Source organism: Nelumbo lutea, chromosome 3, assembly GCF_056320005.1.
Source record: "Nelumbo lutea isolate HS-2025 chromosome 3, American lotus-T2T, whole genome shotgun sequence".
NCBI lineage: Eukaryota > Viridiplantae > Streptophyta > Magnoliopsida > Proteales > Nelumbonaceae > Nelumbo > Nelumbo lutea.
The window spans coordinates 74,937,169-74,952,182 of record NC_142686.1 but is presented as its reverse complement, the minus strand read 5'-3'; the positions used below and the strand labels follow the sequence as shown (position 1 = coordinate 74,952,182).

The 15,014-nt window shown below is 39.7% G+C and overlaps 1 protein-coding gene across 2 annotated transcripts in view; it reads left to right on the top strand.

Moving 5' to 3' along the window:
• LOC148865496 (kxDL motif protein) overlaps positions 1–15,014 on the top strand; it is a 37,881-nt gene that overhangs the window by 8,211 nt on the left and 14,656 nt on the right. For both annotated transcript variants that reach the window (XR_016109827.1, XM_088977813.1), the window contains exon 3: positions 7,374–7,486. Coding sequence is in view for 1 of the 2 variants with exons in the window: in XM_088977813.1 (XP_088833939.1) it covers positions 7,374–7,476 (103 nt within the window). In the remaining variant the exon portion in view is untranslated. The remainder of the gene's footprint in view (positions 1–7,373; positions 7,487–15,014) is intronic.

Sequence of the window (15,014 nt, the reverse complement as noted above, 5' to 3'; positions counted from 1 at the left end):
AGCCCTTGCCTCTCTAGGATGGCGCCATGCAATGGAAGAACTCTCAACTTTAACTCATAATCATACTTGGGACCTCATCACTCTTCCTCCTGGGAAGTAGGCTGTTGGTTGTAAGTGGGCTTATACTATTAATTACTTACTTGATGGTAGTGTAGAGCGGCTGAAAGCTAGACTGGTTGCAAAAGGGTACACCCAAACCTATGGTATTGACTACACAGAGGCCTTCTCCTCGGTTGCTAAGATTGGTTCGGTTTGTGTTGTGATCTCTCTTGCTGCTATGTATGATTGACCCCTCTATCAGCTTGATATCAAGAATGCCTTCTTGCATGGTGATTAGCTCGAGGAGGTCTATATAGAGCAACCATCGGGGTTTGTTGCTCAAGGGGAGGATGGTAAGGTATGCAGACTAAAGAAGGCCATTTATGGGCTTAAACAGTCTCCTCGAGCATGGTTTGGTAGGTTCAGTGAGGTGGTAAAGAAGTTTGGTATGAAATAGTGCCAAGTTGACCATTCAGTCTTCAGTCATGACTCTTAGGCAAGAAAGATCCTATTGGTGGTGTATGTAGATGATATTGTTATTACCGGGAATGATAAAATGGGCATTGACAGGTTGAAGACTTTTCCGCAGGAACATTTTCAGACAAAGGACCTTGGTAAATTGAAATATTTCTTGGGGATAGAAGTAGCAAGGTCTAAGCATGGTATTAACTTGTGTCGGAGGAAATATGTCATTGATTTGTTGGAAGAAACAGGTTTGTTAGGTGCTAAACCAGCTGAAACACCTATGGAAACAAACACTAAGCTGAGTAGTGATATGGGTGAAGTGTTTGAGGACCCTGGTAGATACCGACGACTTGTAGGTAAACTGAACTACCTAACCATTACTCGGCCAGACATTTCATTTTGTGGTTAGTAAGGTAAGTCAGTTCATGCTGAAACCTCTAGTTCCTCATTGGGATGCGGTTCTAAGAATTGTGAGGTATTTAAAGGGGGCTCTTGGTCATGGGTTGATATACAAAAGTGGTTGAAAACTTGAAATAGAAGGATATATTGATGCTGATTGGGCCAGTTCTATCTTTGATAGGAGATCTACCACAGGCTATTGCACTTTTCTTGGGGGTAATTTGGTGACATGGAAAAGTAAGAAGCAGACAGTTGTGGAGAGAAGCAGTGCGGAGGCAGAATATAGAGCTATGACACATACTACTTGTGAATTAGTGTGGTTAAGGAACCTTCTACAGGAGATGGGATACAATGTTAACACTCCAATGAAGCTTTACTGTGACAATCAGGTTGTAGTTCATATTTCTTCTAATCCGGTGTTTCATGAAAGAACCAAGCACATAGAAGTTGACTGTCACTTTGTGAGAGAGAAGGTGCTGAGTGGAGTGATAAACACTACATATGTTAACACAGGGAACCAGTGGGCAGACTTATTTACTAAAGGGTTGAGTTGGGGAAGAGTGGACTACATATGTAGCAAGCTGGGACTATATGATATATACTCACCAGCTTGAGGGGGAGTGTTAGTGTTAAGTATGTAGGGGTATTTCCATCTTTATAGTTATGTTGAGGTTGCTGAAGTGTAGGATTATGTTAGAACTAGTGCCCCTCACTTAAGTAGGGGCACATGTGTCTTTTCCATTATGTTAGTAATATAAACACATCTGGCCGAATGGGAGAGTGAATATTTTCTCTCATTCAAACCAGAACTTTCTCTCCCTTTCTTCTCTTCTTTTCTTCTCCTTTCTCTCTTTCTTTCTTCTTTCTTCTCTCTTCTCGACTGTTATCAGACTAATAGGACTCAAAGGCAGGCCAAATTATAATAGTATCTTCCATTTGTTATTATTTTGTTGTGGATTCACACCTTTGTAATGGGTTATCAACTTTTAAATTACCTTTTATTGCTGTTTGTGCACTAGTAATAAACAAAAGCAAGAACTTTTCAAATGCCTGAAGTCTTAGTTCTTACAAATAGGATCTCAAATAGCAAATTTTCACAAAAGAATAAATGAGAATACAATTAATATCTGATTCCTAATCCTAAAATAGAATGAAGTGTATTTAAATAACAAAACCAATTTCTTTATATATATGGGCCGAAAATTTAGGTCAGGGGCACTGCCTCAAATCACATGGACTTGTTTTGGCTTGCCTCAAGGGGCCTCTTTTTTTTTTTTTTGAAAAGGTAAGTAACAAAAAGAAATGGTATACAGTATGCCCTGTGTACAATGAGTTTCTGTACACAGAACTACGGGTAGAGTAAGAGAAAAATTACAAAAAACAGTCAAAGTCAACATTTTTGTTTGATCAATAAAAAAGATTTTATTAATTCAATGAGAGAATTTTAGTACATCTTGTGGAGATAATACAACCACCCAAATACATAAGATTTACATTAGTGCCCAAAATAACTGATGTCTATTAAACCCTTGTTTTGCTAGAATTCACCATCCCATTTGTAGTTCTTCTGGCTCATAAGTAGGAAGTGTTTAACTCCCTTGATAAGCAATCAATCTCCCTCAAGACAAGCCTGTAAATCCAAGGGACTTGGCATAGCCCATAGGCCTTTTGCCCAAGTGATGGTTAACTTTGAGGTCCTCTCTACTTCCAGATTTTGAGAGTCTGATTGCTTTGCTGGTCTTAGGCCTTGCAGTAAGGCCATCAACTCAGCTTTCAGGGAATCTCCCACTCCAATAGGTCCTGAATACATGGCCACCACACTTCCTATGGTGCCTTTGAATACCCCCCCTTCCCACCAATACATGTTGGCCCTGGGTGACCCATAGAACTCGCATCAAAGTTCAACTTTAGCATATTACTTGGAGGAGATTGCCATTCCATAACCAGCCTGTCTTTTGCCTTTTGAGGGTTGTGCTACTCCATCTCATTTTCTTATTTTATCATTCACTGAAAAATCTTGAAAAATTTCCCTAGTCTTTACCCAATGTGTCAGTTTGATCTTTATAGTGTCTATTTTCTCCTCCTTGGGTAACTGCCTTTCACATTACTCTTCCTCCTTGATCCTACTTATTTCATTGAAGATACTCTCATTCCTTTCTTCCCAAATAGTCCACACTACTGCTTCTTTAACTGCCTTTCACATTACTCTTCCTCTTTGCTTCAGTTGCCTTAGGAAACTTGAGCTCAAGAGATTTAAATGAGGGATCTTCCTGCACCCAAAGAGAGAGCAAGAATGTTTTTTTTTTGAAGAATCAGAATAAAAATTTCATTAAAAAGAAAAGAGCCATACATCCGGGGGGGTGTTAAGCTAGCTCCCAACCTAGATAACATTACATTACTCTAGAAAAGTCAGTAACAGCAGAGCTGATCAAGATTACAAGACTGTAACTCAAGAACATTCCAAAAATTCTTCCCCAGCTCTATTCTACTAATCTGATTGAAGTCTGGATGCACCAAAACCCAATCTGAGACCAGATTTACAGTCAAGGCTAAAAGACCTTGAATTTTCTTCTGTTTGTTCTCAAATATCCTTCTATTTCTCTCATTCCATAGGACCCAGCAAACCGTGAAAGGGATGCAGCTACAAACAATCTTTGCTTTCTTGCACCTATTGAATCTTGGCCAGGAGGAAAATAACTCAGCTGTGGACGAAGGCTGAAATAAATTCACTCCAAATAAAAAGTAGAAGAAACTCCAAATGATATGAGCCATCTTGCATGTGTAGAACAGGTGGAAGGCTGTTTCCTCATCCGAGCAGCAAAGGTAACATATACTTGCCATGTAGAAACCTCTATTCTTCAGGTGGTCAGAAGTTAAAATACTGTCCAGCGACACCAACCATGCAAAGGCCTCCACCCTAGGAGGGGTAGGATTCCCCCACACTCCGTCCACCTGATCTGCAGTCATCTGCTACCTTATCAAAGCCAAGTAAAAATATTTCACAGTGAAAATTCCATTTTTGCATTCTTTCCACCACAGACCGTCTCTAGCAACTAGGGGTGGATTCAAGCCGAGCCGAATAACTAGCTATTCGAGCTAGAACCTTGAGCTAGAGCTCAGTTCGAGCTAGAACCTTGAGCTTGAGCTTGAGCTTGAGCTCGACTTGAGAAAAATGTTTTATAAAAATAAAAAAAAGTATTTATAAAAAATACTTTTTATTTGATATTTAAAAAAATTAAGAATTATAATAATTAGTTATTATTATATATGAAAATATAAATATTATATATATAATATTTTTATTATATGTATTATTTTCTATAATTTTATAATTTATAATAATAACAATAATAATAATAATAATAATAATAATAATAATAATAATAATAAAAAAATAATAATAATAATTTTTTTAGCCTTGCGAGCCTCACGAGCCAAGCTTTATTAGGCTCAAGCTTGGCCTGATTAATAAACGAGCCTGTAAATTGGGCTCAAGCTCGGCTCGAAGCACGGTTGAAACTGAGCCGAGCCGATCTCGAGTAGCTCGTGAAGTGCTCGGCTCGTAGCCACCCCTACTAGCAGCAGTAGAAACATCAACCTGTTACAGCTTTTCTTACAGCAGCAAGCATTCCTAAATCTCATGATCTCTTAATGGCCTTCTAAACTTTGGGCTCCACACCACTTGGCCTCCTCTCATCTCAAAGCATTGATCCACCCTCACCTGCTGATCATAGAGCCTATAAAGTCTTGGACAAACCTCCCTCAGCTTCCCCAACCCACATCAATTGTCTTCCAAAAATCTCATTCTTGACCCCTCCCCCCACCTGACCAATGCTTTGAAATCTCTATTAAAATTCATTATCCCCTTCCACACACTCACCCCATAGGAATTTGAGACTTCTCTTGACTCCCAACCAAACCTCACTACCCCATATTTCCCAGTTACTACTTGTGGAGACTCTGTGACTTGATGCATCTTCTTAGTATAGTCCCTTATGTATATTATTCTTTTTTTCTCTTTCATCCTTATATGGGCATTCTTGTAATTGTACATATCTTTTAATATATAAAAGACTCTTTGAGGTGGGGGTCAATTCATTCTTGACACCTCTAAAATTATTCTTATTATTTTCTCTATTCAGCCAGAGTGTTGACATGGTTTCAGAGCAGGTCGTTCTCTGATCTATCCTCTCTCTCTTTTGAACCTCACTAGAAGTAGTAATCTTGTTGTATCGGGGCTGTTTTGATCAACCCTTTTCTGTCAAGTCTTCTCTGTGCAACCAGCAGGAGAGATTTTATTAGATTTCTCTTGGGAGACTTTGGTTTGAGGCCGAACTTCAGATCTGGTGTCGGCTAGACCTGATCTATTCTCCCTACAAACAACATTTGATTGGGTGAGTTTTTGAAGGAGTTCTGATCTTCTTCTTGGGGCAGCAATACTATACAGTTTCCTTTTTTGGACTGCAACAACTTTGTATTTCAGGCCATCTTGGGGCGGCAATACTCTCTAAATTGAAGGGTTCTTTCAAGCTCTTTTTATCCTTACACTCAGTTTCTGGTTTGGAATCTTCTAAGGGCTGTTTCGATCAGCACAAGATACTTCTCTGTTCTTGGAAAAGACACTTGATATGTTGGTAAACCACAATTTTCTCTCAATCGGCCTGAATCGATCAACCTATAACACTAGATCTGGTCTCGTCCTAGGGTTTTCTTGCTTCCCTTCTTTGTTTCAGATTTCAGAAATTGAGAGATTTTAGATTCGACAATCCTAAAACTTGCCTTTCTTGGACTGTCAAATCAAGTTCTTGATTGCTGAAGCTGTTTATGGTATTTTATTGGGTTCCCTTGACCTTCTCTAGCATTGGAGTACTTGTCTTTCGTCCTGGACTAGAGGGAACTGTCGCTGAATTTGGTTTTCTCTGATATCCTTGTGTCTGGACTGTTGCTTTCTTGCTGAAATGGCCTATGGGATTGGCATTGCTGCTGTAGCACATGGGAGTAAGAAATCTACTACTGGTGGTGATTCTTTTGTTAAAAGGTGATTCTGTAGCATTTATGGTTAGGGAAAACCTTCGACAACTGGTAACATCTGCTATTTCTTCTGCCTTTTCTACTACCGGCTTACCTGGTGAGTTCTCTAGTTATTGTTCTTCTCCTTCTCATGTTTGGATCATTGACTCTGGAGCTACCAATCATATATGACAGGAGCCTACCCTGACCAACCAAGTGACCTTATTGAAACCCATCACAAACATATTGTTACTGCCAATGGTGAAAAGTTAAACATCATTGCTAGTAATGACCTGTCTCTTAATCTTTCATCCACTACATCTTTCCCTCTTACCAAGACCTTACTTGTTACCAGTCTCACTATAAATCTGATTTTTGTTGGCCAATTAGTTGATGAAGATAACATTCTCATCTTTTTTCTAACTATGCTTTGTAAATAAAAACAAATGTTATCAGCCCAAAACTCAACAGAAGCATTTGCATGGCTTATGGCCATGGGTAGCATCTTGACTGTGGACCATCTGAAATCTAAGGGGTTCAATATGGCCAATATGTGTTTCCTATGTAAATAGCAAGAGGAAAATGTTAGTCATTTATTCGTGCAAGATTTCTGGCTTTTTGTGGAGGCTGTTTGCTGCTATGTTTGGGGCCAAAGATAAGAGGAAGCAAGAAAGCAAAAGGCGATCTGGAGCTGCATTCCATTTGCAATCTGCTGGAACATATGGAAGGAAAGAAACAGAAGAATTTTTGAAGACAAAACACAGAGTTTGGATAAAATTGTGGAACTTGTCGCAAAATTGATGCAGATTGGGTGTTACTGTTACCAGAATTTAGACAAATCACGAGGGAGGATCTTGGGGAAGTTCTGGGGTTTCAAATTTGTAAAGTGGACAATTATATTGAATGCTTTTTGTAGTTTGTTTCAAGCTGTATGTGGTGATACCTTATCACCTATTAGGTTGTACGTTTTGTTTTCTTTTAATTCTCCAAGTGCTGAATTAATTAACCTCACAATATTTTCTGGTTGTTGTAACTTAATATGAGGGATAGAAGGTTTTTCAATTGGCTGAGACTTTGTAGGTGAAACAAACATGACAAAACAGGTATCCTAATATGAATGATAGAAAACTTAATCATCATAGTTTTAGTTCCTATTGTTGATGGAAAACCTACCATAGGTCCAGTTTATTCTTTCAATACAATGCTTCAGATGTACTCGAACCTCCATTATTTCTTTTTATTAATCCTTTGATGTTACCAAGTTAAGTTGCATGCCTCCCTCTTTTATATTGAGATTACATTTCAGACATTTTGTTTGTTTAGTTGTGTCACTGGGTCTAATAATCTCCTCGGAAGGAGAATACTCTTGAAGTCTTGAACCTTCATTATTTACTGATAATCTTCTTTTCCAAAAGGTTGTGTTCTTGATATTGATTTAGTATTGATAATTTTAATAACAGAAGCATGAAAGGGAAGATCTTGGCTACCTATCCAGATGCATTTCCTGATGGTTCAACAGAAAAGATACTTGACCAAAGGCCAGATCTGGAAAAGCTTCAGTAACACCATCTATGTAAGAGAGTTAGTCATGCTAACTTTTGAAACTGGTCATGTTATGCTATTTTCTTCTTTTTGGCAATATCAGTGAAATTTCATATTAATTTCACATTAGTGGTAAACATACATTTTATTGCTTGTCGGTTAAAAGATCAAGAATTGTCTGAAGGGAAAAGAAAAAAGATGTAGTTTATAAAAAAAGAAAGAAAAAGATGTAGATCCAAAACCGTATGGTGATATTAGAATTTGGTTGTTCTTGTATGGAAAATTTGCAATAAAACCTGTGGAAAGTTGTATTTTTAGTGATGTATTGTATTAGGGAGGTTATTGTAACTCATCAGAAGTATTTCTGTTTGTTTTTTTTTTCTTTTTTTTTTATTGGGAAGAGGTTACTGTCTGTAACTCATCAGGGAGGTTATTGTAACTCACCCTCCTTCAGCAACAAGCATTTTGATCTTCACCTCCATTTAATTTCCTCTTGGAATGATAATTTATCAAACTCTATTTTGGCCTTAGTTCTTCTTCTATCTTCTTCTGATAATTAGAGTTTTCTTCCAGTCTATCCACTTCAACAATGATGTCTAAACACTCTTTCTTCTTCACCTCCACTCCTTTAAATTCCAATTTTTTCCAAACTTCTAATAACCCCACAAAACCATCCTCTTCCAACCAAAGATTTTCAAATCTGAAAGGAGGGAGAGTTTAGGGGGGATCCCTTTGCTATCCAAACTGATAAGAGTGTGACTGGATAGGGGATGGGGAAGGGCTTCTAGCAATAACTGTCCAAATTTTTCTTCCCACTCAGTTGAAACCATAAATCTATCAAGCTTCACTTAAGTTAGATCTTCCTGGTTATTGGTCCAAGTGTATTTAGACCCCAACAAAGGAATATCCACCAAATCCCATCAGCTTATGAAGTCTGCAAAACCCCTCGCCCCTCTTGACATCCTATCCCACCTTTCTTCTCATATGCATACCTAATTGTGTTGAAGTCTCCACCCACCACCCAATGTTTCTCCCAGCTACCTCTCACCTCATCCAATTCCCCCCAAAAGAATCTCCTTAGTGCATTCTCATTTGGTCTGTACATCCCTGAAAAAATCCATTCCCACCCATCTTCGCAAAAACGGAAGAGAATAGAGAGAGAGAACTGACTGACTACTTTGTCTGTCAACTTCAAAACATCTGGATCCCAAATTATTACTAGGCCTCCCACAGTGCCTATTGCTGACAGTACTTGCCCATTCACAATTTCTGACCCCTCACAATGATCTGATATCTGCTGCTTCCATTGTCTCCATCTTTGTTTCCCGAAGTCATAGTATGTTGGGATTCCATTTTCTGATATAGGCACTGATTACGACCCTCCTTCGTCCTGAATTTAGGCCTCTTACATTCCAAGAGATAATTTTCATGGTAATGGTTTTGGGTAGAATTCTCGAGAGACTTTGTTCCCCCTATACCCTATTCTTCATCTTCTTTTGGCGCTTCCACCCCCTCACGGGGTGCCTACTTTATTGTTTAAACCCCAAGATAGTTAAACAACTCCCTTTCCATTTTCCTCCCTTTTCTTCCCCTCTCTTCCAGCACCCTTCTTTCAACTTCCATTAAGAAAAACTTTGCTTCTTCCTCCAATCCCTTCATTCAGACCCCCAAGAATTCTCGGAAGCTCAACATCTTGGGTAACACCCACAGAGATGGATCCTCCAAGTCACACCAGTCACGCTAGGGATCAGCTGCAATCTTCCTTGGTTCAGCTAAGCCCTGCAAATGCGTATCTGTTTGGGGCCACTCACCTGTCGGAATCACTGCTAAAGGTTGATCCACTGGAACCTCATCCAAGGTCGTGGTTCCAACTAGAGAGCTCAAAATTTCATGTTCAACTATAGAGATCTCCGTCTGCCTTTGATCTTTTCCTGATTCCATTGATACCTCAGCTTCAGCTACCCCTCCTCATGGAGTCAAGTTTTGGCGATCCCCTTGAACTCTGTCTATTGCGGACCCTGCTTCCACCTGATTAAGCATTGAGTCAGCAACAGATCCAAGATGCCTTGCTTCTTCCTTTTGGTTTTGGTCTCTACGGGTGTCTAATCATTGAGATCTTTAGTGGGGGTCAAAACCTGGGTATGTTGGGACAGTCTGAGAATTCATCTGAGTGGGTGATCATAGTGACAGGATCAGCCCCTTTGTCGGGCAAAGGTAATGATAGGGGATGCACTTTCACTGATGGAACCAAGACTGTCGGTAGCCGATTTCAATCGTTGAGATTTATTTTGCAAAATAAATTTTATATGAGATATTAAAACTATATATATATATATATATATTATGGTTTCAAAATGTTTGCAAAATGTTTTAATTCCAGGGATCCATACTTGAGAGAGTGTAACACTGTTCCTTGCAGCCGAGGGAGAGGTCATCTCTTGTCGGGCAGTGTATGATCATTATGGGCTGAGAATTCTCTGAGTGCAAGATTAACCCATCAAGTATTATCCTCAAAGGCCTTACACTTAACCTCTTAGCCCATAATGATCATACACTGCCCGACAAGAGAGGACCTCTCCCTCGGCTGCAAGGAACAGTGTTGCACTCTCTCAAGTATGGATCCCGGGAATTAAAACCTTTTGCAAACATTTCAAAACCATAATATATATATATATATATATATATATATATACTTTTTATATCTCATATAAAATATATTTTGCAAAACAAATCTCAACGATTAAAATCGGCTGCTGGCAGTCTTGGTTTCCATCAGTGAGAGTGCATCCCCGATCATTACCTTTGTCCGACAAAGGGGCTGATCCTATCACTATGATCACCCACTCAGATGAATTCTCAGCATGTATATCGCAGTCTATAATGCATAATCCCAAAAGGATGTGAGTAACTCTGAGTGTATGAGAAGTGACCGGACCATATCCAATAAGGTCCTATTCCTCCTCTCTGAAACACCGTTAAGTTGTGGTGTAGCAGAAGGAGCTAATTGTGATACTATCCCATTGTCCTTTAAGTAGTTCCTGAACTCGTCAGAGAAATACTCGCCACCTCGATCAGATCGAAGGGCTTTAATTTCTCTCCCCAACTGTTTCTCGACCTCTTGTCTAAACTCTTTGAAATTTTCAAAAGATTCAGACTTGTGTCTCATTAGGTACACGTAACCATATCGTGAGAAATCATCTGAGAAAGTGATGAAATACATGTGTTGATTCCATGTCCTAACACTTAGGGGACCACATACATCAGTATGTATTAGGTCAAGTGTGCTTGTACATCTTTCAGGCTTACCGTCAAATGGCCGTTTTGTCATCTTGCCTTGTAGGCAAGGCACACAGGTGGGAAGATCTTCTACAGTTAAAAAATCCAAAGGACCATCCTTTACCAACCTTGTGATTCGGTCAACACCGATGTGACCAAGTCGGTAGTGCCACAGACACGTATGATTAACTGTATCACGGGCTCTCTTCTTGGGGATTTCAGCCGACGTAGTTTCGGTTATGTTAGTTTCTAGAGAAGGATGTAGAACATAGAGACCGTTCTCCAGTTCCCCGTATGCGATGAATCTGTTATTTTTTTTAATAGTAATCGTATTAGTAAAGAAGACAGAATAACCATCTGCACACAATTTTGAAACGGAAATCAAATTTCTTCTTAAGTTTTGTACATAAAGACAATCTTTGAGTACAATTTTTCCTTCTCTAAAATTTAACTCCACGGTTCCTATTGTCGCGGTTGCAACAGTTGCAGTAGTCCCCAAGTAGAGAGTGACATCTCCTTCACTCAGCCTTCTGCTTACCTTGAACCCCTACAGTGAGTTACACGCATGAGTTGAAGCCCGGAGTCAATACACCAGGACGCAGAAGCTACCAATAAATTGGTTTTTACAACACAAGTTTCGAAATTACCTTTCTTGGATTCCAGGTAGGCAGGACAATTTCGTTTCCAGTGGTCGGTCTTCTTGCAGAAGTGACATGCATCTGATGCTTTGTCTTTCTTCTGCCTTTTGCCCTTGGTGGCTTTCTTCTGAGGTTTCTTTGCCTTCCTCTTTTTCTTGCCCGTTTTGCTAGTTTCAACAAGCATAGCTACAGGCTCATCATTTTTAATCAGTTCTTCAGTTCTTTGCAACATATTGCTGAGCTCTTGCAAGCTGACATTCAACTTGTTCATGTTATTGTTCATGATGAACGGATTAAAGGAATGAGGCAAAGAATTAAGGATAGCGTCTATTTGGGTTGTGAGGTCTAGTCCGGATCCAAGAGCCTCCAGTTCGTTGATATAACCCATCATCCGAAGACAATGGTTGTGAATTTGTTGGCCCTTGGACATTTGAGTGGTCATGAATTGCTTTAAGACCTTTTGCCGAGTAGAACGATTCTGCTCTTCATACATCGTCCTTAGGTTGTCCGATATGTCATTGGCAAGTTCTATCTGATCGAACTGCCTCTGTATTGGGTTGTCCAAGGAAGTGATGATGTAACACCGGGCTAGGGAGTTTTTTTCCTCCCATTCCTGATAGTTTCTCCTCCGGGCCTCAGAAGCCCTGTCTCCTGGACGCTCCGGGACAGGATTCTTTGCCACTTTGTCCAGTTTTTCTGAAGCTAGGACCATCATAAGGTTCCTGTACCAGTCGGCGTAGTTTGGGCCCTTAAGCTTGTTGTCATCAAGAAGTTTTGCAAAAGATCCGTTTGCCATTTTCTGATAAAAGAGCAAACATCAGTCCACAGCCTAATTTGATTCATGTTCATTTCATAGATATGGATTTTAATCTACGATCCATTTCCATTTATTCATCTCTGAGATTTCCCTCCCTTCTCAATGACGGAGACTACGGGTTGTCTCTGGAAATGTGGGAAAACACATAGGGTGCATGGAGCCAACTGTTTCAGCTGCATAACCCCACCACCTTTTTGTGAATGATCATATCCACTCATCATATGAGTTTTCCCTTTGGCCTCTGTCAGACAAGGTTCAGAGCCGTTTTTAAGTAAATCTTTCTGTCCAGTGAGTGCTTACCCATCATATTCGTGAACGCCAAGGTACCGTGAGAGAGTTCCCATTTTCTGGTGAAGCCCCTCCCACATCGGTCTATGACGCCCCTATCATCTTATGAAACATTCAGACAAGCCCAACAACAAATGGATAGCCTTTTTTCTTGTGCATTTCCTCATTACTGAAGGACCCATTCTCATGCTAATGATGGAAGGCCTTTTGAGAGTTCATCATATGAATCTCCCTATCACATGCACTCATATTAGCTGGAGGGAACAAAATTACGCCCTAGTTTGATTTAGGTCAAACCAAAGTGGCTTCCACTGACTTTCATAAAGCCAGATTTCGGTGGGCCTTAAATCGGCTAGGGTTCCGCACGTGACTTCTTTCTGAGGTGTGGGGCCCACCACTCAGGGAGGTCATCCGATGACCAAAAGGGACACCATGGCAATGATGTGCATTCAGCCATGGTGTGCGCAAGAGCCACTGTCGAATGAGCATGGGCCAAGTACTAATGGCCCATGTACGCAACACATCATACATCCATACATCTCATGCAGGGATAAATTGATCCAATCAATTAATTATCTGTAAGGCCCGTTGGAAGCCCGTTATAATTCCATAATATTAACCATTAATATTATCTAGGTATATTGGCTGAATTAGGGTTACCAAGTTCGGCCCATATAGCTTTATCCTTTAAAATGGGCTTTTGCAGTTTTAACTATTTAATACTGGGCCTTTACAGGCTAGGCCGAATTAACCATTTAAAACCCATCTGATGGGTTTTCAGGGGGTGCACTGTCCATAACAGTGTATTCGGTCAGGCCTTGTAACAAAGGCTGGGCTGAACCCATGTGGTTGATGTGTAGATCAATGTTTGGGTCCCATGCCATACAAGGAAGCCCAACTGGGCAGCAGTTTAGAAGGCTTAATGAATACATAACCCTTAATGGGCCTTAAGCCCATTTCGAACTGGGCTAATTTGATTAGTGTTTAAGGGGCGAATTCTGAGATAAGATCAGCTGATAGGATTGGGCCCACACCCTATCCACTCAGAGAATCCAAGATCTAAATGTGATTTAGATTTGGAAACTTCCTAATTAGATTAGGAGCTGGCTGATCTAATCTGCAGATACAGATTATCCCTTATCTTAAAGGGACTTCTAATCCAGATATGATTTGGGTTAGCAATTCCTAATGGGATTAGGAGCTGATTCCTTTAAGTCTATAAAAGGAAGAGGGGGCGGCAACCTTTAGATATCCAAGAGACTCATCAGCAACAGTCTTGTCTTTAGAGCTGAGATCACAGAAGAGAGAATTCTGCACCCTGCAAATACTCTCTAGCCGCCTCCTTTCTACAGCCGCCGCCTATTGCAGTTCGATCTCCATTCCTTGGGGTAAATCAAGATTGGATCTTGATTCCAATCTTTTGGAGAAAAGATTGGTAGGAGTTGTATTCACAAGCCGTCCAGGTGATTCTTGGGACGAATCAAGTTCTTAGGAAGGACACTGCTGATTCTGCTCCACCTTGCGCTGCGCCATCTTCAGTGGGAGCAGATTTCGGTTTCTACCTTGGGCGTGAACACCTCCATTGAGAGATATTGTTTTTCTATATCATGTATTATCTCTCTCTCCTCATTTTGGTTAAGATCTGGTTTAGTTTATGGTTCAATAGTGATTATTGAAAATATGATTTTCTAAATAGGGAATTCGATTCCCAGTTGAAGGGAAAGAAAAATTTTTGAAATTCGCCCTCATTTATTCCGCAATCTTGGGCGTCCATATGATGGATTTCCTATCCCTTCAATGGTATCAGAGCCATGGTTCAAATCTTGAACCATTATGTTTCAGATATGAACCTGCGCAAATAGGGAGAAGGCATTTTACCCAATTTGCGCAGATATGGGTTTTGAGAAATTTGTTTCCAAAACAGATAGGCAAATAATCTGAAATTATTTTTAAATAAATCTGATTATTATTTAGAATAGTTCTTTATAATTTTCTTGATTTATGGGCTGTTCGTACAAGAGTAGATCGAAATATTGATTAGCGTAGGGAGAACTGCAAGATTTGCAGTTTTTGAATTGAATTTATTACATTTGGTCTGTAAATAATTATTTTTTTTTTAATTTTTAGACTCAATGTATAGGCATTTGATCTGATGTAATAAATAATAGAAATGGGATTTCTATTTATTTTTAATTTTGGATCGAAGATCGCGGTGCAGAGAAGGAGATTTCGCAGATGGGAGATTCGCTATCAGCGATTTGTAGTTTGAGAAACTGCAATATGTGATCTAACCTCTGTTTTGTTGGATGGAGTGTGCGAACAGCCCTGATTAACTATTTTTTGTTTTTCTTTTATCAGTTATTTAATTTTAGATTATTTTCTTGAATTAAGGATTTAATTAAAAATCAAACCCTAGACCCATTCGAACCAAGATTGGTTCAAACTGTTTGGACCAATTCAAGGGTTTAGTCAAGGCTGAAAGTCAGCCCTAATGGGCCTAAGGATTGATATTTAATTAAATGGTTAATTCGGCCTAGCCT